General features: G+C 43.6%; 2 protein-coding genes and 1 long non-coding RNA gene across 3 annotated transcripts in view; 2 read left to right on the top strand and 1 right to left on the bottom strand.

Annotated features, from left to right (window-relative positions):
• Window positions 1-2,899: 2,899 nt before the first annotated feature.
• Window positions 2,900-4,099, bottom strand: LOC135522392 (uncharacterized). The gene is made up of 3 exons (XR_010452679.1): window positions 4,001-4,099; window positions 3,695-3,862; window positions 2,900-3,326 (listed from the first exon to the last, which is right to left on the bottom strand). It is a non-coding gene; the product is annotated as an uncharacterized LOC135522392 (long non-coding RNA).
• Window positions 4,100-4,787: 688 nt separating this feature from the next.
• LOC135522393 (smad nuclear-interacting protein 1-like) lies at window positions 4,788-12,326 on the top strand. Its single transcript, XM_064948594.1, has 4 exons — window positions 4,788-5,097; window positions 8,640-8,763; window positions 8,930-9,537; window positions 11,040-12,326. Exons 1-4 carry the CDS (start codon window positions 4,931-4,933, stop codon window positions 11,317-11,319), a joined length of 1,179 nt encoding a protein of 392 aa, XP_064804666.1. The 5' UTR covers window positions 4,788-4,930; the 3' UTR covers window positions 11,320-12,326.
• A 5,978-nt stretch (window positions 12,327-18,304) lies between these two features.
• The window catches only part of LOC135522394 (mitogen-activated protein kinase kinase kinase 5-like), a 35,328-nt gene continuing 28,912 nt past the window's right edge, over window positions 18,305-24,720 (top strand). Inside the window, exons 1-5 of the mRNA XM_064948595.1 lie at window positions 18,305-18,781; window positions 19,028-19,167; window positions 19,899-20,086; window positions 20,373-20,541; window positions 24,279-24,385. Of these exons, the coding sequence (XP_064804667.1) occupies window positions 18,451-18,781; window positions 19,028-19,167; window positions 19,899-20,086; window positions 20,373-20,541; window positions 24,279-24,385 (935 nt within the window). The 5' untranslated portion in view covers window positions 18,305-18,450. The remainder of the gene's footprint in view (window positions 18,782-19,027; window positions 19,168-19,898; window positions 20,087-20,372; window positions 20,542-24,278; window positions 24,386-24,720) is intronic.

A 24,720-nucleotide genomic window follows, 5' to 3' on the forward strand; every position in this document is an offset into this window, starting at 1 on the left:
GTTGGACGTACTGCCATGACGGAGGTTGCTTATGATAGAGCAATCTACATTAAATTCTGGCAACAGCTCTGGTGGACATTCTTGCAGTCAGCATGCCAATTGCACATTCTCTCAAAAATGTTTATCTGTGGCATTGTGTTGTGTGACAAAACAGCCGATTTTAGTTTGTTTTATTGTCCCCAAGCACAAGGTGCACCTGTGCAATGATGCTGTTTAATCATCTTTTTGATATGTCACACCTGTCAGGTGGATGGATTATTTTACATTTACATTTAAGTCATTTAGCAGACGCTCTTATCCAGAGCGACTTACAAATTGGTGAATTCACCTTCTGACATCCAGTGGAACAGCCACTTACAATAGTGCATCTAAATCATTAAGGGGGGGTGAGAAGGATTACTTATCCTATCCTAGGTATTCCTTGAAGAGGTGGGGTTTCAGGTGTCTCCGGAAGGTGGTGATTGACTCCGCTGTCCTGGCGTCGTGAGGGAGTTTGTTCCACCATTGGGGGGCCAGAGCAGCGAACAGTTTTGACTGGGCTGAGCGGGAACTGTACTTCCTCAATGGTAGGGAGGCGAGCAGGCCAGAGGTGGATGAACGCAGTGCCCTTGCTTGGGTGTAGGGCCTGATCAGAGCCTGGAGGTACTGCGGTGCCGTTCCCCTCACAGCTCCGTAGGCAAGCACCATGGTCTTGTAGCGGATGCGAGCTTCAACTGGAAGCCAGTGGAGAGAGCGGAGGAGCGGGGTGACGTGAGAGAACTTGGGAAGGTTGAACACCAGACGGGCTGCGGCGTTCTGGATGAGTTGTAGGGGTTTAATGGCACAGGCAGGGAGCCCAGCCAACAGCGAGTTGCAGTAATCCAGACGGGAGATGACAAGTGCCTGGATTAGGACCTGCGCCGCTTCCTGTGTGAGGCAGGGTCGTACTCTGCGGATGTTGTAGAGCATGAACCTACAGGAACGGGCCACCGCCATGATGTTGGTTGAGAACGACAGGGTGTTGTCCAGGATCACGCCAAGGTTCTTAGCGCTCTGGGAAGAGGACACAATGGAGTTGTCAACCGTGATGGCGAGATCATGGAACGGGCAGTCCTTCCCCGGGAGGAAGAGCAGCTCCGTCTTGCCGAGGTTCAGCTTGAGGTGGTGATCCGTCATCCACACTGATATGTCTGCCAGACATGCAGAGATGCGGTCGCCACCTGGTCATCAGAAGGGGGAAAGGAGAAGATTAATTGTGTGTCGTCTGCATAGCAATGATAGGAGAGACCATGTGAGGTTATGACAGAGCCAAGTGACTTGGTGTATAGCGAGAATAGGAGAGGGCCTAGAACAGAGCCCTGGGGGACACCAGTGGTGAGAGAGCGTGGCGAGGAGACAGATTCTCGCCACGCCACCTGGTAGGAGCGACCTGTCAGGTAGGACGCAATCCAAGCGTGGGCCGCGCCGGAGATGCCCAACTCGGAGAGGGTGGAGAGGAGGATCTGATGGTTCACAGTATCGAAGGCAGCCGATAGGTCTAGAAGGATGAGAGCAGAGGAGAGAGAGTTAGCTTTAGCAGTGCGGAGCGCCTCCGTGATGCAGAGAAGAGCAGTCTCAGTTGAATGACTAGTCTTGAAACCTGACTGATTTGGATCAAGAAGGTCATTCTGAGAGAGATAGCGGGAGAGCTGGCCAAGGACGGCACGTTCAAGAGTTTTGGAGAGAAAAGAAAGAAGGGATACTGGTCTGTAGTTGTTGACATCGGAGGGATCGAGTGTAGGTTTTTTCAGAAGGGGTGCAACTCTCGCTCTCTTGAAGACGGAAGGGACGTAGCCAGCGGTCAGGGATGAGTTGATGAGCGAGGTGAGGTAAGGGAGAAGGTCCCCGGAAATGGTCTGGAGAAGAGAGGAGGGGATAGGGTCGAGCGGGCAGGTTGTTGGGCGGCCGGCCGTCACAAGAAGCGAGATTTCATCTGGAGAGAGAGGGGAGAAAGAGGTCAGAGCACAGGGTAGGGCAGTGTGAGCAGAACCAGCGGTGTCGTTTGACTTAGCAAACGAGGATCGGATGTCGTCGACCTTCTTTTCAAAATGGTTGACGAAGTCATCTGCAGAGAGGGAGGAGGGAGGGGGAGGAGGATTCAGGAGGGAGGAGAAGGTGGCAAAGAGCTTCCTAGGGTTAGAGGCAGATGCTTGGAATTTAGAGTGGTAGAAGGTGGCTTTAGCAGCAGAGACAGAGGAGGAAAATGTAGAGAGGAGGGAGTGAAAGGATGCCAGGTCCGCAGGAGGCGAGTTTTCCTCCATTTCCGCTCGGCTGCCCGGAGCTCTGTTCTGTGAGCTCGCAATGAGTCATCGAGCCACGGAGCGGGAGGAGGACCGAGCCGGCCTGGAGGATAGGGGACATAGAGAGTCAAAGGATGCAGAAAGGGAAGAGAGGAGGGTTGAGGAGGCAGAATCAGGAGAAAGGTTGGAGAAGGTATGAGCAGAGGGAAGAGATGATAGGATGGAAGAGGAAAGAGTAGCGGGGGAGAGAGCGAAGGTTGGGATGGCGCGATACCATCCGAGTAGGGGCAGTGTGGGAAGTGTTGGATGAGAGCGAGAGGGAAAAGGATACAAGGTAGTGGTCGGAGACTTGGAGGGGAGTTGCAGTGAGGTTAGTGGAAGAACAGCATCTAGTAAAGATGAGGTCGAGCGTATTGCCTGCCTTGTGAGTAGGGGGGGAAGGTGAGAGGGTCAAAAGAGGAGAGGAGTGGAAAGAAGGAGGCAGAGAGGAATGAGTCAAAGGTAGACGTGGGGAGGTTAAAGTCGCCCAGGACTGTGAGAGGTGAGCCGTCCTCAGGAAAGGAGCTTATCAAGGCATCAAGCTCATTGATGAACTCTCCGAGGGAACCTGGAGGGCGATAAATGATAAGGATGTTAAGCTTGAAAGTCTTGGCAAAGGAGAAATGCTCACTAACAGGGATGTAAACAAATTTGTGCACAACATTGAGAAATAAGCTTTTTGTGTGTGGAAAGTTTCTGGGATAATTTATTTCAGCTGGTACCAACACTTTTGATGTTGCGTTTATTTTTGTTAAGTATATTTTAAATTACATAAATTGATAGATTTCATTCCAAAAACTTACTTATTTGGTGCGACAATGCCCATAGGAGTTGGCAAGACTGCACAGGGATGGTGACTTGGCGCCTTTACCATGAGCTGCTGGTTGGTTCTCTTCAGGAACTAAATCTCCTCTGTGTGTTTCTTCTCCACCTGCCGTCTCTGTCTCCCTCTTCTCAATGGCCTCAGTCTTGGCCTTCTGCTCGTTAACCTGTCTCTATTGGTCCTGCTTCTCGTTCTACACCGGAGATCTACACAAGTAGATGCAAATCAAATTCACTTTGGGGTAATAAAGGTTTTTAATCATTCAATGGCATAGCATTATATTTAGCTTTATCTGTAAGATGAAGTGCTAAAAGATGAGTTCTCTGACGTCATGGGCTGGGTTTCGACAGGCAGCCTAATTCTATGTTTTTACTAATTTGATATTTTAACCAATCAGATCAATTCGGACACAGATTAAACCCACTGAAATTGCCTTTTAGTTCAGAACCAGGTTTATGCTAGCCTAATCTAGGTCCTCTTGGAAACTGGCCCAGCTTTAGGATTTGTATCCAACACACTTTTCCAATATGACTACCATCCATGTACCTCATCTTTCCTTCCTCTCTCTCCTTACCGAAGCACCGGGAGTAGATTTCCCTGAGAACTGGGCAGATGCCAGTCTCCCTGGCCTGTCTGCTGCAGCTTCAGGTCCAGCTGATTCTATAGGTGCACCACATCCATGCGGGTACACAGCGTGCTAGACACCTGCTGCACCCACAGCTGGTTGGTCTCCATACATTCCCTGTAACAGTGGTACAGCTGAGATTAACACAGGGTTGCCAGATTTCAGGTTTTACAAAACCGGGAATATTGGTTAATTTCCCTAAGGGGGAAAAAACAGGGAGAAGGGTGTTAAAGCTGTGTGCGTGTCATGTCATACCGGGGTGGTAGGATGGCATTGAGGATCTCCTCGGTTTGTTGGCATCTGGCTGAGGGGGTCTTGGGTTTGGGTGGAGGTGACAGGTCCAGTCATGGCAGGCTGTTGTGGGGCCACTTTCAGAGGCTGTGCCTGAAATTGCAGTACTCATTGAGATTAGAAGAATATCCATCTTCAGCCAATTTGATGTTGTCAAACAATTGTCTTTGCTTTTTTTCATCTCTCACAGCTCACTAGGAACATTGGCATGATATTGATTTCAAAATAATGCCTGTGGATGTAATAATGTATGTTAGATACCACTATATGGATACATTTAGCTACCTGCAGCTAAATGTAAGTAACGTTCGCAGCCAGCATTAAACACGTTTTGTTAACGTTACTCTACCTTTGGTGACTTATTTTATGTTTCTGCTCACCAAGACTGGGTTGTCATATTTCAGCAGAGAATCAGCTGGAGGAATCATTGTGATACTTTGATTACTACAAAAAAAAGTGGTTTGTTGTAGCAAGTAATGTCTCAATGAATGTATGTATGTGTTGTTGAAATGTGACTTTAACTCATTTTTTTTTTTTTTACCATGGCAACTTAATTCCATGCGTGACTCACTAACCTCTCCGAGCTGCTCGAAGGCATGATTTAGTTGTTTCAGGAAAATTAAGTACATTTAATTATAACATCTGTAGGTGCATTACCTCATTGTAAATATGATAGAATAGGTCTGCAATATTACAACGGAACTAAAGTGTTGTAGTCCATAGCCACGGTGAAAAATATAAAAAGCGTCCTGCCGGAAGTGGAAACACGTTTCCTTGCGCACAATAGGAAAACTTTCTCAGCGTTTGCAGTGGAGTTTGTTGTTCACGTTTTATACATATGTATTCGCTGTGCCCTTTATTTAGTCGATTAACAACGATTGGTTGAGTTTCATAATGGATAAAGAGAGACGACATAAAAGAGTGAAATCCCCTGTGCGGAACTCAAAACCGAAAATCAAACAAGAGAAACTGAGCCCTGCTAGGCCCCAGAGATCACGCCACTCGAGTTCGGGGTCCAACGGCAGCCCAAGCCCACCACCACAGAGGAGACGAACGAGCAGGTAGCTAGCCTGATTTCACGGGTGCATGGTATTGTAGTTAGCGAGCACAAATTACACAGTGCGGTTGCAAGTCCATGATTTTACACAATATCAATAATGGCACCTAGTTAACCATTTAACTAACCAGCAGGCATCATTGTTATGAGTTAGTCTTGGAACGTTAACGTCAGTCCTCAATTAGCCCTTGATCACGACTCTGTCACATTTTACACAAGTCATTGGATAAATGCGTCTTTGGAACGCGTCGCTGGCGGTGCGGCTTTGGAAGTATAAGGACCTTATTTTTAGTATTATATAATTTCAAAAAACAAAATGTTAAATTGATACACGCCTTGATAGGGTTAAGGTTAGTGTTCCCACACTGAAATATCTCCATGATATAGTGCTTGTTTACGGAAGACGAGGCTACCGACCACCTGTGCTATCTAGCTAGCATGCTCCATCCCAACACCTGTGTGTAAGCGTAACTCGGGAAGTGTAGTTATATCTGGTGGAGGCTACCATAGCCGAATGGATCTGCAAAACGGTTGGATCAAGTGTTTTTTTCTCTCTGATGATGGATAACTGCCATATGTTTTGAAAGACGTATGGGAAGTGATGATTATTGACGTTTCTAAACGTTAAAACGGTGTCAGGATTGTACCTAGTTCACATGAGTTGGTAGTGGGCAAAGTAAATGACTGAACAGTGGGGTCAAAGCAGAATGCTGCCTAGTTTCCCCTCAATTAGCTAGCTAAGTCTCATTTAATGTTAGTTGACTGGAAACAGTGAGAGCTAGCTAGAATTCAAATAAAACGGTCACAAACACTGGAGAATTTACCGTGAAATGCTTGCTTACGAGCCCTTTCCATTGATGCAGAGTTTAAAAATGAAATGGTGAGGAATAAAATAGAATAGCGCTACCATTGACTAACCTGTACCCCTGCACATTGACTCGGTACCTGTACCCCCTGTATAAAGTCTAATTTTTGTTATCTGATATTGTTAACATATAATATACACTGCTCAAAAATAAAGGGAACACTAAAATAACACATCTTACATCTGAATGAAATATTCTTATTAAATACTTTTTTCTTTACATAGTTGAATGTGCTGACAACAAAATCACACATTTGATTTCCATTGATCATTTGTATCAACCCATGGAGGTCTGGATTTGGAGTCACACTCAAAATTAAAGTGGAAAATCACACTACAGGCTGATCCAACTTTGATGTAATGTCCTTAAAACAAGTCAAAAGGAGGCTCAGTAGTGTGTGTGTGTGTGTGTGGCCTCCTCCGTGCTTGTATGGTCTACTGACAACGCCTGGGCATGCTCCTGATGAGGTGGTGGATGGTCTCCTGAGGGATCTCCTCCTAGACTAAAGCAACCACCAACTCCTGGACAGTCTGTGGTGCAATGTGGCGTTGGTGGATGAAGCGAGACATGATGTCCCAGATGTGCTCAATTGGATTCAGGTCTGGGGAACGGGTGGGCCAGTCCATAGCATCAATGCCTTCCTCTTGCAGGAACTGCTGACATACTCCAGCCACATGAGGTCTAGCATTGTCTTGCATTAGGAGGAACCCAGGGCCAACCACACCAGCGTATGGTCTCACAAGGGGTCTGAGGATCTCATCTCGATACCTAATGGTAGTCAGGCAACCTCTGGCGAGCACATGGAGGGCTGTGCGGCCCCCCAAAGAAATGCCACCCCACACCATGACTGAGCCACCGCCAAACCGGTCATGCTGGAGGATGTTGCAGGCAGCAGAACGTTCTCCACGGCGTCTCCAGACTCTGTCACGTCTGTTACGTGCTCAATGTGAACCTGCTTTCATCTGTGAAGATTTGCCAATCTTGGTGTTCTCTGGCAAATGCCAAACGTCCTACACGGTGTTGGGCTGTAAGCACAACCCCCACCTGTGGACGTCGGGCCCTCATGGAGTCTGTTTCTGACCATTTAAGCAGACACATGCACATTTGTGGCCTGCTGGAGGTCATTTTGCAGGGCTCTGGCAGTGCTCCTCCTTGCACAAAGGCGGAGGTAGCAGTCCTGCTGCTGGGTTGTTGCCCTCCTATGGCCTCCACATCTCCTGATGTACTGGCCTGTCTTCTGGTAGCGCCTCCATGCTCTGGACACTACACTGACAGACACCGCAAACCTTCTTGCGACATCTCGCATTGATGTGCCATCCTGGATGAGCTGCACTACCTGAGCCACTTGTGTGGGTTGTCGACTCCGTCTCATGCTACCACTAGAGTGAAAGCACCGCCAGCATTCAAAAGTGACCAAAACATCAGCCAGGAAGCATAGGAACTGAGAAGTGGTCTGTGGTCCCCACCTGCAGAACCACTCCTTTATTGGGGGTGTCTTGCTAAATGCCTATAATTTCCACCTGTTGTCTATTCCATTTGCACAACAGCATGTGCAATTTATTGTCAATCAGTGTTGTTTCCTAAGTGGACAGTTTGATTTCACAGAAGTGTGATTGACTTGGAGTTACATTGTTTTGTTCAAGTGTTCCCTTTTATTTTTTTGAGCAGTGTATATATACTTTAGTTTATTTAGGAAATATTTTCTTAACTGCATTGTTGGTTAAGGGCTTGTAAGTAAGCAATTCGTGGTAAGGTTGACAATACCTGTTGTATTCGGCGCATGTGAGAATAAGTTTTATTTTATTTGACAATATGTACATCGAGTACATAGCTATACTGTTACACTGGCAATACTAAAGTGCCTATAAGAACATCCAATAGTCAAAGGTTAATGAAATACAAATGGTATAGAGGGAAAAAGTCCTATAATTCCTATAATAACTACAACCTAAAACTTCTTACCTGGGAATATTGAAGACCCATGTTAAAAGGAACCACCAGCTTTCATATGTTCTCATGTTCGGTGTTGAAAAATCATAATCGGTCGACCTCTAATCTACATAGCAGTCCTAATTGTAATTTTTAAGCTTTTTTTAGGAAAGCATTCAGAAATGTCCATTCAAACATATCATGATGACTGAATTGCGCATCGCAGTGATTTAACCATATCTTCGGACCAAACTTTTTAAATACCTGGTTTGCATAACCATTTGTTGCCTTAGCTTTTTCTGGTAGTTATCATAAATTGAGACGTCTTCCCTACTGCTGTCGTTCTTCTGTGAGCTGCTCTACGTGACAACCAGTTGGGAGCTGCATCCTCTTGCTGCCCGACAGATTATATTCCTCTCAAAGGCTGTGTGTACGATGCGTGTAATAAATAATATACATGAAGAAGTAACAGCTTTGGGAATTTCTGTTTTTCATCAATTATATAGCCCAGATTGAAAATAGCATTATTACAATATATTTTTTTCACTGGCCCAAGCAGGCCATTGACAGGGATGATTGACTCCCTAGGCCAGCGATCATCCTGTATGTCAAACCCTGTATTACGAGTTATTTGTCAGATGTCGCTCAGAGAAGAATCCAGTAGGAGCTGTCCGTTGTAGCTAGCTAGCCTTGGTGTTAAACTACTCAACTATTGGTTTTAAAGCGTTTCCTTGTTGATTTGATTAACTAGATCGCCACCCAGGACCAAGGGTCATTCGCCAGGTAGAAGGGCGTTGGGAAGACGAGACAGATCGCCCAAAAACACCGTCAGGAGCCGAAGCCCTCCCCACAGTGCCGATGTCAAAATAAAGCGGGTGATTCTGCCACTACTTATGAGTAAATGTAACAATTGGGGAAATGCATTCATGTAAAATTTTAATGCAGCAATTATCTTCTTTAAATAGTAACACTTTACCAACAAATTTTGACCCCGGAATCAGGCTAATTCCCCTATCTCCTGTCCCACTGTCTCCCCTATAGGAGCCGGATGACCACCGCGGTGCTGATGACCGTAGAAGGCGTGACCGCAATGACAAACCGGAGCCACCAGTGCGGCGAAGTAGGTGGGAGCAGGCTGACGGACCCAGAGAATCTGACAGACCCAGGGAGAGAAAACGAGTTGAGAGAGAGCGGGGTGGAGGTGGGGACAGGCCCAGAGAGCGTGAATCCCGCTCCTTCCAGGAGCAGCAGGCTGAGAGACAGCAGCATGACAATCAACGACGGGACAACCGGCACCGGTTTGAGGAGAACAACGGTGAGGGGCAAGCTTTCGGACAAGGTACCCAAGAGGGGGGTGAGGGCAAAGACAGCCCCCCAGTTGATAAAGAGAAGCCCAACTTTGAACTGTCTGGCGCGCTCACGGAAGATACCAACACGTTCAGGGGGGAAGTGATCAAGTACAACGAGCCCCCCGAGGCTCGCATCCCTAAGCGCAGGTGGCGACTGTACCCCTTCAAGAACGATGAGCAGCTCCCGGTCATGTACGTCCACAGGCAGAGTGCCTACCTGATGGGGCGGCAGAGGAAGATTGCTGATATCCCAATCGACCACCCCTCCTGCTCCAAACAGCACGCAGTGTTCCAGTACAGGTGAGATCTGACAATCACTTGGTTGCTCAAATCAGGCCCTCGGGATGACATTATTTTAGCTGCTTGATCCTTCGCAAATCATCGCTATGTTTTGAAATTATGCCATTTTCCCATCTTACATAATTTCCCAACATTTTGTTGAAGTCTGACACTTAACCTCTTGATACTCCCCACTCCGGATCCGGGATCGTGAATAAAGCCTCAGGCTCATTAGCATAACGCAACGTTAACGATTTCTGAAAATCGCAAATAAAATGAAAATAATGCACCTGCTCTCAAGCTTAGCCTTTTCTTAACAACACTGTCATCTCAGATTTTCAAAATATGCTTTTGAACCATAGCAAATCACTAATTTGTGTAAGAGTATGCTAAGCTAGCTTAGCATTTTGAGTAGCATTTAGCACGCAACATTTTCACAAAAACCAGATAACCAAATAAATAAAATCATTTACCTTTGAAGAGCTTCAGATGTTTTCAATGAGGAGACTCTCAGTTGCATAGCAAATGTTCAGTTTTTCCTGAAAGAATCTTTGTGTAGGAGAAATCGCTCCGTTTTGTACATCACATTTGGCTACCGAAACGAACCGAAAATTCAGTCACCAAAACGTCAAACTTTTTCCGAATTAACTCCATAATATCGACCGAAACATGGCAAACATTGTTTAGAATCAATCCTCAAGGTGTTTTTTCACATATCTCTTCGTTGATATGCAGTTCGTGGAAGCCTGCTTTCCCCTCAGAATCGCATGGAAAAATACCAGCAGCTGAAAAAGACGCACCAATTTCGACGGAGGACACCGGGCGGACACCTGGAAAATGTAGTCTCTTATGGTCAATCTTCGAATGATATGCCTACAAATACATCACAATGCTGCAGACACCTTGGGGAAACGACAGAAAGGGCAGGCTCATTCCTCTCGCATTCACAGCCATATAAGGAGACAATGGAAAACGGAGCCTCAAAAATCCTGCTGGTTTCCTGGATGCCGTTTCATCTTGGTTTTGCCTGTAGCTCCAGTTCTAGGGCACCCACAGAGAATATCTTTGCAGTTCTGGAAACGTCAGAGTGTTTTCTTTCCAAATCTATCAATTATATGCATAGTCAAGCATCTTTTTGTGACAAAATATTGAGCTTAAAACGGGCACGTCTTTTTATCCAAAAATGAAATAGCGCCCCCATAGCATCAAGAGGTTTTAACATCTGGTTAATGCAGTTCTTTTGGGTTTATGTGATTTCAATCTCTAGGTCAGGACCCTCCAACCCTGTTCCTGGAGAGCTGCCCACCTGTAGGTTTTTGTTTCAACCCCAGTTGTAACTAGCCTGATTCAGCTTATCAACCAGCTAATAACTAGAATCAGATGATTAGGGTTGGAGCGCAAGCCTCCATGACGGTAGCTCTCCAGGAACAGTGTTGGATAGCCTAGAGCAGGCCTGTGCAGGCCTCTGAGTTGGGACACTTTCAACCTTTGGGTAATGTAGTTCTGTGTTTGCTGATTTCCAGGCTGGTGGAGTTCACGCGTTCTGATGGAACTGGCGGGCGGCGGGTGAAGCCCTACATCATTGACCTAGGTTCGGGCAATGGCACCTACCTGAACAACCAGCGCATCGAGGCGCAGCGCTACTATGAGCTCAAGGAGAAGGACGTGCTCAAGTTTGGCTTCAGTAGCCGCGAGTACGTCCTGCTGCATGAGTTCTCCGACACGGCCGAGGTGGACGCCAGGGCGGAGGAAGACGACGAGGGCCTGGACGAGGGCCTGGATGAGGAAATGCAAGACCTCTGAGCCTTTTCGAATAGTTGACATGCGTTTTTCCGTCCTACTTTCCTTTGAAGTAATCACAGATCTTAATTGGTTGAATTGTTGAAAGTAATAGGATTTTGCTTAGTGAAACCTATTCAGTCACTTATAAATATGTGCTTACCTCAGGGAAACAAGGAAGGGGAAATGCACATTCTTTCAAGTATTCTGACAGTGCCACAGATTATCCCATCAAGTGTATTGTGGGAAAATAATGTTCTCACCGATGCCTGCCACCTGTTGGCCATCATCTCTTTAAAAACATGAATGGAACAATGACCTGACATGATGGCGTGTTGGGTTAAGCATCTTTCCGGGTTAACAGAACAGAACAAATAAAAAAAAAGTGGTAGGAGAAGTCGGTGTGGTCTCTATTTGGCGGTCATAAAAACCTGCTTTAACCTGCAGTAACCAGGTCTCAGTACTCTCTATTCTCAGGACATTAGTATAAGATCAGTAGTGTGGTTGATTTCCCCCCCCCCCCTCCCATATCTGACTGCATGCGTTCAACACAAGTGCTCAAATGCCAGAAAGAAGTTCTTTGACAAAATAAATATTTTGAGATTATATTTTTGGAATACAACATTGAATACAAAGTAAGGCTAGCCTTCAGCAATAGACTATATCCAGACCTTAACTGTAAATACACTGGATGTATTGAATGTGAATGCTGGATTCATCATATGGTGTAGTGTATTTGGGTTTGAGCGTTGCAAGTTGCAAAGAAAGCATAGTCGTATATGTATCTGTTTTAAATGTGTGTTTCTTGTGATGTAGGAAAAATGTGTGTATCGAAATGTATTCTCGTTTGTCCGGTCTTTACCACCGAATTGACTAGGCTATGGAGGTTTCTGGAGAAAGATCATACCACACTGTAAAGCATGAATATTCCTACTAAGACAATTTTGTTTTTTTAACTTTTTCAGACACCATCTACATTGTAGTTCCATTTTAGATGTTTTGTATTGTACATAAAGGTTGTGAAAGACTTAGTTTTGTTGATGTTTGTTCATAGTTCAGGTTTACATCTGCCATTCCTTTGATGGTTTACTGTATGGTCAAGTAAACCACCGTAACCTTACAGTAAGCCACATACATCAAGTGATAAACCAGAGGTAAATGTTGCAACTTCTACAAACTAATGTATCCAAAATTCTGATAACCACGGTTATTTCAGTTTTATTAGCCTCGCCTGCGTTGTGTGAGTAACATTCTCTCATACATTTCTGTCTTATTAGTAATAGTATCACGTAGACCCCCTCAAACTTAACTCTGGACCACACTGCATTTTTTTAGGTACTGATTTAGACCTGGGACACCAGGTGTGTGCAATTAATTATCAGGTAGAACAGAAAACCAGCAGGCTCTGCACCTCCTCGGTTAAGAGTTGAGTACCCCTGGCGGTTCTCAGTGTGGGCCACGGAGGTACTGCAAGATGAAAAATTACATGAACATTACAAAATGCATTTTGGCCAAAGACCGGTATCTGTCGAATAAGTTGAGGGTGTAATGCAATTTAATAATATTAAAGGAGCTAGATGTAATATTTTTGTATTATAATTTCCTTATGTCCTTAATTAATATATACAGTGATCGTATTTTCCCCCAAAAAGGTTATCGTGGGCAGACACAATTGCATTCTAATGGTGCAGCCTTATTGGTCAACAAAAGGCGAACGTCTCTTGTCAAATTGACTGGGGCCAGCAAATCTCTTGTCAAAATTGACGGGGGCCAGCAAATGTTAAACGTAGAAATCGCTCAGCCCCAGTCAATTTGACGAGATTTGCTGGCCCCAGTCAATTGGTCGTCACTCATTTCTATAACTACAAAAGTCATAAACCCCGCCCGTTTCTACAATTTCTCTAACATTTGAATTTAAACCTAACCCTAACAGCCGCAATGCTAACCTTATGTCTAACCTTAAATTAAACCCTGACCTATTTTTTTGTAGCCAATTTTGACTTTTGGCATCTTACTTTGGGGATATGGTAGGGGTTGATTTGTTTTGCAAAAGAAAACGAAGTGCGCAACTATGGGACAAAACACGGGGTTGGTGTAGATTTTTTAGACATTTGTTAACATATTCTATCTCCAATGTTTATTGAAAACACAAAGTTGAACAATGAGCACTTGTTTCTCAAATACATCGTTAGGTTCACATTAGATAGAGAGCATTTTTGTTGTTGCCATATTAGCATAGATGTGACAGTCAAAACACCTACAAATAACACATAAAATGAGCTGAAACGAGCCACTAAAGATTCACTAAATGGCAGTTTCTTGACATTGTTGTTAGCCCTCTGGCCATCCAGAGCCATAACACACTGCCTTCTGCCCCTTGTAAGCTTCCACATCATTTTTGCGACGTCAGCTAACCTGTCTATTGAACCTAAAGGAAACTCAGTCATGTTGATAACGAGATAGTAGTCTTTTGTTGACCAATAACAACGCTCTACCATTAAATGCAATTTTGTGTGGACCTAATACATTTTTGGGAAAAAAAATATTGTGAAACACTCATTCCACTATTATTGTCGATATGAAGAATATTTTTAGAAATAACAATGAAAACTAACATAGCCTAGCGCCTTTATTCTACAATGTATGTTCTTAACCCTGGGCAACATGGGTCTTGGAGGCTCCATAGTACTCAGTACTTCTTGTATTCCCCTTACAATGTTTTTGGAACATAAACCGAATTTCGTTATCTGCCTCATGGCAAAATGTGTAGAATTGCAGGATATTAGCTTGGAAAATGACACATTTTCTCTCTGATGCTGTTGTCGAGACTGGATGTTGAAGCAGCCTTTTATGCAGTAAGTAGCAGGATCAGGTGCAAAAGAGTGTCCAGTTTATTAACAGTGAAAGGTGGTTCCCGGTGAACGACGGAATCAAATGAATGAATATCTACACAAGGTACTTATTTACATATTTACAATATGAACAGACTCACAAAATACAGATTTAAATCTACATCGAAAACTTAATCCTTAATCAGACCTACCCTACTAAACCAACTATAGCAGGTTGGGGTATACCAGGCTATAGACAGCCTCCCACACAGCTCACATAGCAGAGCCAGAACATATTTCCAGCTCACACGTACCTTTATACCTTTGTCCCCTCCCTGTGGACTATACCATTAAACATGGGTCTCTTTTCCCAAATATGGCATATTAATAACCCTTTTACAATTTCCACGGCCCTGCGGAAACCAAATTAACATAATATAAAAATCCTAATGTTTTAAAATGATATATTTCGGCATGGGCTGCGTCTTAATCCAACGGCTCCGCAGATATCACCCTTCCGCATCTGTGGTGAAGGTGGCAGCGCTACTTCTAAAGCGTCCGAATGGTTTGACCTACAAACTGTTATGGAAAGCTGAGACTTTCACAAACATGGTGTTCTCCGTTTTTTTATGACCCCCCCCCTCTCTCTCATGAATACATACCTGTCGGTTGTTTTGCTCAAGAGCCACACACGCCTCACAAGACTTATCTGAAGTTCTCCGGTACCTGTATAATGAATACATGTTTCATAACAAAAGTTCTACAGGCCAATAGGTGGCAAAGGTATTACTTATGGATGCGCGCAGTCGCACGCGCTCCCATTACGCATGGGCATGACAGATAAGACATGGTGCTCTGAGACAAGCAAACTTCAAACAAAGAACACATTACAAAATGGAAATAAACTTTCTCATCATCATAAATGACTTAAATGTAAATGTAAATGTGTAGCAAGTGTTCATGTGCACATGAACATCGTATCCTAAACTCAGCAAAAAAAGAGCTTCCCTTTTTCAGGACCCTGTCTTTCAAAGATAATTCTTAAAAATTGAAATAACTTCACAGATCTTCATTGTAAAGGGTTTAAACTCTGTTTCCCATGCTTGTTTAATTAACCATAAACAATTCATGAACATGCACCTTTGGAACGGTCATTAAGACACTAACAGCTTGCAGATGGTAGGAAATTATAGTTACAGTTATGAAAACATAGGACACTAAAGAGGCCTTTCTACTGACTCTGAAAAACACCAAAAGAAAGATGCCCAGGGTCCCTGCTCATCTGCGTGAACGTGCCATAGGCATGCTGCAGGGAAGCATGAGGACTGCAGATGTGGCCAGGGCAATAAATTGCAATGTCCGTACTGTGAGATGCCTAAGACAGCGCTACAGGGAGACAGGACGGACAGCTGATCGTCCTCACAGTGGCAGACCACGTGTAACAACACCTGCACAGGATCGGTACATCCGAACATCACACCTGCGCGACAGGTACAGGATGGCAACAACAACTGCCCAAGTTACACCAGGAACACACAATTCCTTCATCCGTGCTCAGACTGTCAGCAATAGGCTGAGAGAGGCTGGACTCAGGGCTTGTCGGCCTGTTGTAAGGCAGGTCCTCACCAGACATCACCGGAAACAACGTCGCCTATGGGCACAAACCCACTGTTGCTGGACCAGACAGGATTGGCAAAAAGTGTTCTTCACTGACGAGTCGCGGTTTTGTCTCACCAGGGGTGATGGTCGGATTTGCGTTTATCGTCTAAGAAATTAGCGTTACACCGAAGCCTGTACTCTGGAGCAGGATCGATTTGGAGGTGGAGGGTCTGGCATGGTCTGGGGCGGTGTGTCACAGCATCATTGGACTGAGCTTGTTGTCTTTGCAGGCAGTCTCAACACTGTGCGTTACAGGGAAGACATCCTCCTCCCTCATGTGGTACCCTTCCTGCAGGCTCATTCTGACATGTCCCTCCAGCATGAAAATGCAACCAGCCATACTGCTCGTTCTCTGCGTGATTTCCTGCAAGTCAGGAATGTCAGTGTTCTGCCATGGCCAGCGAAAAGCACGGATCTCAATCCCATTGAGAATGTTTGGAACCTGTTGGAGTGGAGGGTGAGGGCTAGGGCCATTCCCCCCAGAAATGTCCAGGAACTTGCAGGTGCCTTGGTGGAAGAGTGGGGTAACATCTCACAGCAATAACTGAAAAATCTGGTGCAGTCCATGAGGAGGAGATGCACTGCAGTATTTAATGCAGCTAGTGGCCACACCAGATACTGACTGTTACTTTTGATTTTGACACACCCTTTTTCAGGGACACATTATTCAATTTCTGTTAGTCACATGTCTGTGGAGCTTGTTTAGTTTATGTCTCTGTTGTTGAATCTTGATATGTTCATACAAATATTTATACATGTTAAGTTTGCTGAAAATAAACGCAGTTAACAGTGTGAGGACGTTTCTTTTTTTGCCGAGTTTATATTAGGATCCCCATGAGCTATTGCAAAAGCAGCAGCTTCTCTTCCTGGGGTCCACACAAAACACGAAACATAATACAGAATGACATAATACAGAACATAAATAGACAAGAACAGCTCAAGGACAGTACGACATAAAACATTTAAAAAGGCACACGTAGCCTACATATCAATGCATTCACACAAACTATCTAGGTCAAATAGGGCAGAGGCGTTGTGCAGCGAGGTGTTGCTTTATCTGTTTTTTGAGACCAGGTTTGCTGTTTATTTTAGCAATATGAGATGGAGTGAAGTTCCATGCAATAAGGGCTCAATATAATACTGTACGCTTTATTGAATTTGTTCTGGATTTGGGGACTGTGAAAAGACCCCTGGTGGCATGTCTGGTGGGACAAGTGTGTGTGTCAGAGCTGTGCGTAAATTGACTATGCAAACAATTTAGGATTTTCAAAACATTGTTTCTTATTAAAATAAATAAGAAATGATGCAGTCAGTCTCTCCTCAACTCTTAGCTAAGAGAGACCGGCATGCATAGGATTTATATCAGCCCTCTGATTACAATTAAGAGCAAAAGGTGCCGCTCCATTCTGGGCCAGCTGCACCTTAATTAACTAGGTCTTTCCTTGCATTACTGGACCACACGACTGGACAATAATCAAGATCAGACAAAACTAGAGGCTGCAGAACTTGCTTCTTAGAGTGTGGTGTCAAAAAAGCAGAGCATCTCTTTATTACGACCAGACCTCTCCCCATCTTCCAACCATTGAATCTTTATGTTTTGACCATGACAGTTCACAATCTAAGTCTCCTCAACTTGTTTAACAGCCACACCATTCATTACCAGATTCAGCTGAGGTCTAGAACTAAGGGAATGATTTGTACCAAATACAATGCTCTTAGTTTTAGAGATGTTCAGGACCAGTTTATTACTGGCCACTCATTCCAAAACAGACAACTCTTTGTTAAGGGTTTCAGTGTCTTCATTAGCTATGGTTGCTGATGCTTGTATGGCTGAATCATCAGCATACCCCACCCACTGGGGAGCCAGACTCACCCAATCACCCAAACATATTTTTATGTTCTTTACATGTCAGTGTTCCAAACAGGACATTATTTTTATTTTTTTACCTAAACATGCAAACACCATCAGGTAGAATTCATAGCAAGCATTGCACTTCGTTAGTAAGATGTTATGTTTTTTTTTGTAACATAAACTGAATTATTGTTCTCTCAATCTAATTGCAAAATGTGTAGAATAGCATGAGATGAGCTATAAAAATGCACATTTTCCTCTGCCCCATTGCAAAATGTGTAGAATTACAGGAAATGAGCTTTAAAACAGCAACAGTTTAATATCAGTCTCATAGCAAAATATGTAGAATAGCATAAGATTAGCTATAAAACGACAAATATATCTCTACCACATAGCAACATTTCTGCAGGCTCACCCACCAACGAATTTCTGGCTACACCACTATGTAGTCAGCAGAGGTCGCAGAAGAGCCTCTCTAAATCTGACAGTTAATCTGGGCAAGACATGGGGTGAATTCGTTTCACATGGCCCGGTGCCCCTGGTGGGTAGAGATTCAGTTAAGGACCAATGGAATGGTCTAAAATATAAAGACTACGCCGACCGGGTGCACCGGGCCACGCAAAACGAAATCGCGCATTGCAACCGGGGATATGGGAGGGGTTAAAGACGTGTAGAGATTATGGAACAGTTCGCGGAATGTCACTGGAAACTGGGGCGAGACGAAACGCACCTGGGGAATTTGCAGGAACAGAGCTGCACTGTCTATGAAGGTTATTCAACACTGGAATATGCGTACTTGAATATTTGGTAGAAATGTATACCACCGAACGCAGGCGTATGAGCCTGCACGAGGTTAAGAGAAAGGATCCTGTTTGGGTATCAGCTGGAAGTTTATGGCAGGACCCTTTGGCTATTGAACTCAGCACCTCGAATAAACACATTATTTCCCCCCGGAGCCGGACTAGGGCTGTTGCTGTTGCATACATTGTCACTGAGGATGCATCCCTGCCACAGACAGAAGAGAACTTGTCACTGAAGTCCGTGAAAGAAGCCTGCGCGGAAACGCATGCTGTGTTCAAAACCATTCCTTTCGAGAGAATATCGCTTGGGACGACTGACATTCTTGATATCTTCTACAATGCCGGCAAGTATAGTCATGCCGACTGTCTGTAAGGCATTGGCCACACCACACGACTTAATTCTTCTGAAGTGTGTGTGTGTGTGTGTGTGTGTGCGTGTGTGTGTGTGTGTGTGCGTGTGTGTGTGTGTGTGTGTGTTTGTGTGTGTGTGTGTGTGTGTGTGTTCTGCACACAGATATTTTAAGTGCGTACCTGCGCTGAACGGGTGTTTTCGAATTTCGACACCCAATTTGACCCTTCTCTTTTGACAGATGTGGCAGTGGTGGAAATGAGTGATACTTACTGCCAGCAGTCCCTCTTCTATCACCTGGGTGTAAGAGAGAGCTTCAGCATGACCAATAACATCATCCTGTATTGTCACAAGCAGGACAGTGACCTGGAAGCACTCAAGGTACACCCAGGGCATCGTGAGAGTTTACAACTATTAAATGATTGAGGAAGGGACCAAGTTGGCCTTTTGCCAGCTCACTTTGAGGGGATATTGGGTTGTAAAACAGATATTAAGGTGTGACATTTTGGAAGAAGCAGACTACAATGCCATAAAGATGTCCCCTCCATTGCCACAACAATCCCACCACCAGTTGCGTAATATTGCCAATAACTACTGCTGTACTTTTTAAAAAACAACAACATTTGCAACATTTTTAGTCCTGATTTCTATGATATAAGTTGATCCTAGGGTTGTTTTCTCTGGCTTGTTGAACAAAGATTGAATAGCAGTCTTTTATGGGTTTATAGGTCAATGGATTTCCTTTGACCTATCAAGCGGATGTGTGTGTTTAGTAGATATGTGTGTTTTAAAGCAGCACCGTTATTAGAGCACGATACCACTGGTATGGATAAGGTACCAAGGTGAGTACTCTATTATCATAAGACAATGGAACAGTGTTCATAACCTCATTTATGTTAATTAAGCTTTTGCAGAGATGTGACTTAAGCAAAAACATTTGCTAATATTTGAACACATGTTAACACAGTGGTACCAAAGTGAATATTGTGTATGTTTCTGTTCGCTAATAGTGTGCTGGGCTTTCGTCATAAAATGTTTATGTATGCTGCATATAGATAATGCTTGTGTGTGAGAGCTTGTATGTTAATGTCCGTATATGTGCCTTCCCTCAGGAGCAGTGTGGGAGCTACACGTTCATCCCGTATGTAGTGTTGCCACAGGGCAAGGTGTTTGCCTGCGACGCGACCCTCGTAAACGGCATCAAAGAACTGATGCAGCCAAGCTTCCAACTGGAACCCCTCCTCACCCCACTGGTAGAGAGGCTCATTCAACTGCTGGATAATGTGCACGTTCATGCCAGGTCAGCATGTCATACTACCCACGCTGCATGTCTAATTATTCCCGTATGACTCTCTTGTTGTGTTTTTCACTTAGTTTTACTCAACCAAACTGCTTGGTTTGGTAGGGAGAATAGCAGCAAATAAAGTACAAGGTTACGCTTGGAAATGCCTAGACTGCCCATCTACAAATGGCTTTCAGTTAGCGATTATCAGTCTTTCGTGCTGTATACAATATATGCCTCTGGATCAAGCGCAGTTTCAGGTGCTAAGTGCCTTGCTTAAGGGTACAACTGTCTCTCTTATTAGTGAGTACTTCCGGGAGTCCATCCGGCATGAGATCCGCACAGCCCGGGAGCGCTTCAGTGGCCAGGATTTGAGTCAGGAGCTGGGCCGCATCCAGAAGCGCCTTGACACGGTGGAGCTGCTCAGCCCAGACATCATCATGAACCTACTGCTGTCGTACCGGGATGTCCAGGTGGGCTTAGCTATGGGAGCGAGGGACCTGGATCATGTTTATTAGGTTACACTGTAGCAAAGCTTTGTGTAATGGAAAATGAAAATGAGCGCTTCTTATTGGACAAGTCCAGGTAGTTCCTACTATTTGGTGCCTAATGAACATGACCAAGGGCTCAGTGGTACGGTGTTTGCCAGTGGCAATACTGCCCTTATTTATGTTATGTTGGCTGTTGTGTTTGGGCAGTAGATATTTGAGCATGGGCTCACTTTTATGGCTGTGGAATGCTTTTGTGGTGTTTTAAACAGAGAATCGGCGATATGACGTTACCACGAGCAGAAGAATGAACCACGCATGTTGCAGATAAGCCTAATGCAAGACAGTTCACTCACACAGAGTAACTGCTGCAATGTGATAGCTGCAGGACCACAATTGCTGAGAAGTTTAGCCTCGTGCTCATACTTTTAGTTGTTGTGGAAATTGGCCCAACTCTATAGTTTACGACAAGCATCGCTGAATCTACCTTTAAAACCTGTGTGTTGGTGTGGCGGATCTACAGTCTCCATGACGGTTGCCTTCATTGAAACATTCATGCTCTTTGTCTGCGAACACAAATACCAATATATAAAGGGGATGGGTTGGCTGATACTATGATAGTATTGGATATCGAAGCTGATTGACAGCCATCGTTGATGGTGAAGACATCGTGACAGACAATGTCAACTTGATTGGCACCAAGCAGTAAAGAGCTGCCCGGGCAACCCACAGCAGGGCCATGCCAAGTGACCTATATCTTTGCTATAGCCTGCATAACCTATTTCAATATATATGTTATAAACAATTTATACAATGCAAAAGAACAATGTAGACAGAGCTAAGACTTTCACCAAAGCAGCTCAAAATGTCCTGTCAGAAACATATCTTTTTTCTCTCTTCGTGTCGGGTGATCTGGGCATATAGCCGAAGCCTATACATTTTTTAATTTTTTTTTATAGCGGACAATCCGGTGTCTAATTAATTATTTTAAAAGCCTAATTTTGTATTTTCTCTCCATTTGATATGAAAATGACACCTGTTTTTATGCATGCTGGCTTTCTCCCGCCTCCTCCCACTGTACTACTTCCTGATACATTTATTTAACAGAGCTCTCAGACAGTTTCAAGTTGTTTTTGAATAACTTAACATGATAGGCCTACGGTAATAATGACAGGTAGAACAAACAATAGCAAGCTAGAAAAAAATAGAATGAGTAGTTTGAACAAACCTTACAGTTGAGCCAAGCTTAGACTGAAATAAATGATTCATCCCTCCTTCTTGCCGTTGCGAACCAAATGGCCAAAAGCCAAATCCGACTAATTAAAAAAGCTTATCAAAAGCATTAAGAAGAGTTAACATTATAAAAGATATTTCCCAAGTAGGCCATTCTAATAAAAGTGTTTAATGTCCTAAAGTTTCAAATGGAAACAATTGTGAAAGTCAGAATCTATAGGTGATTTTCTGATACAGATTTATTTTGAATGGCAACTATTACCGGCAACAAGAAGTGAAATTGTGCAAACAATATTTTGGTGGACAAATGAAGTCAAAAGGAAACTTACAGCTGAGCCAAGATTATGAAAGAAATTGTGTGTAGAGTAGGCCTATTTCAATAGCCTATTATTAGCAATGTACAGAACCTACCTACAACGTATAGAAGCCTTGGCCTAATAAGAGAGGAAGATTTGTCAAAAATGCAAATCATTGAATAATTATCCAGTTCTGGGGACAGCAGAGTTGCTTGCTCTGCAGCCAGGACATTCATTATTTACAAACCATAATATATCACAGAAGCACAGCCCATGAGGCTGTCTTGCGTGTCGGCACACACACACACTTCTTTTATGCCACAGCTCCAACAGAGAGGAATAGGCTACTAAAATATATTTTGTATTTCTTTTAAATAAATAAAAATCTACAGCACCTGTCGCAAGTTTGGACACACCTAGTCATTTCTGGGCTTTTCTTTATTTTACAATTTTCTACATTGTAGAATAATAGTGAAGACATCAAAACTATGAAATAACACATATGGAACCATGTAGTAACCAAAATAAGTGTTCAACAAATCAAAATATATTTAAGATTCTTCAAAGTAGCCACCCTCTGCCTTGATAACAGCTTTGTACACTCTTGGCATTCTCTCAACCAGCTTCATGAGGTAGTCACCTGGAATGCATTTCAATTAACAGGTGTGCCTTGATAAAAGTTAATTTGTGGAATTTCTTTCCTTAATGCGTTTGAGCCAATCAGTTGTGTTGTGACAAGGAATGGGTGATATACAAAAGATAGCTCTATTTGGTAAAATACCAACTCCATATTATGGCAAGAACAGCTCAAATAAGCAAATATAAATGACAGTCCATCATTACTTTAAGACATGAAGGTCAGTCAATCTGGAAAATTTCAAGAACTTTGAAAGTTTCTTCAAGTGCAGTCGCAAAAACCATCAAGCGCTATGTTGAAACTGGCTCTCATGAGGACCGCCACAGGAAAGGAAGACCCTGAGTTAGAGGATAAGTTCATTAGAGTTACCAGCCTCAGAAATTGCAGACCAAATAAATGCTTCAGAGTTCAAGTAACAGACACATCTCAACATCAACTGTTCAGAGGAGACTGTATGAATCAGGCCTTCAAGCTGCAAAGAAACCACTACTAAAGGACACCAATAAGAAGAAGAGACTTGCTTGGGCCAAGAAACACGAGCAATGGACATTAGACCGGTGGAAATCTGTCCTTTAGTCTGAGGAGTCCAAATTTTAGATTTTTGGCTCTAACTGTCTTTGTGAGACGCGGAGTAGGTGAACAGATGATCTCCACATGTGTGGCTCCCACCGTGAAGCATGGAGGAGGTGTGATGGTGTGGGGGTGCTTTGCTGGTGACACTGTCAGTGATTTATTTATAATTCAAGGCACACTTAACCAGCATGTCTACCACAGCATTCTGCAGCGATATGCTATCCCATCTGGTTTGCGCTTAGTGGGACTATCATTTGCTTTTCAACAGGACAATGACCCAACACAACTCCAGACTGTGTAAGGGCTATTTTGACCAAGAAGGAGAGTGATGGAGTGCTGCATCAAATGACCTGGCCTCCACAATCACCTGAGCTCAACCCAATTGAGCCGGTTTAAATTGAGTTGGACCCCAGAGTGAAGGGAAAGCAGCATATGTGGGAACTCCTTCAAGCATTCCAGGTGAAGCTGGTTGAGAGAATGCCAAGAGTGTGCAAAGCTGCCATCAAGGCAAAGGGTGGCTACTTGGAAGAATCTAAAATATATTTTGATTTGTTTAACACTATTTTGGTTACTACATGATTCCATATGTGTCATTTAATAGTTTATGTCTTCACTATTATTCTACAATGTAGAAAAAAGTTATAATAAAAAAAAACCTTGAATGAGTAGGTGTGTCCATACTTTTGTTTGACACTGTATATATTTTTGGCTTGGCAAATAGGGGGGATATTCATTTTATGTCACCATTTTTTTGTTTATGGCTACTTAATCAAGTTAGAACAAAGGTTGACATCGCCCAAACCTAACAAGTACCGCAAGGGTTAAAGTAAATCAATTTGAATGAGGATCTTCACTCTGTGTGTCTATTTAAAAATGTTAAAGGTGTCTGCAGCCATGGCTAATTTATAATGAATTGAAATCAGATATGTTATTATAATGTTGATTAAGGGTTTGCTGTAATCCAGTCCTCTTTCTGACTTCAGGACTATGATGCCATTATCAAACTGGTAGAGACTCTGAACAACTTGCCCATGTGCTTGGTGGCTGCCCAGCAGAATATCAAATTTCACTACATATTTGCTTTAAACAGGTACCATTGTTCCTCCACTTGTGTATTGCTCACATATTCTGTTTGACGATAGTCTTTCACATTATACAATAAAAGGAAATAATGTGTATACAACACTAAATGGGTTAAAGCCTTCCCCCATTTTTAACACTTAATTAGTGCGCTTTCTGAAAGCACCTTACTGTTTTTCCCCCTTCCCCCATTTTAACACTTAATTAGTGCGCTTTCTGAAACCACCTTACTGTTTTTCCCCTTCCCCCATTTTAACACTTAATTAGTGCGCTTTCTGAAAGCACACTACTGTTTTTTCCCTCCCATCTTTTATTATTTTAGACAGCTTGAAATAAGCACACAGA

This window comes from Oncorhynchus masou, chromosome 30 (assembly GCF_036934945.1).
Source record: "Oncorhynchus masou masou isolate Uvic2021 chromosome 30, UVic_Omas_1.1, whole genome shotgun sequence".
NCBI lineage: Eukaryota > Metazoa > Chordata > Actinopteri > Salmoniformes > Salmonidae > Oncorhynchus > Oncorhynchus masou.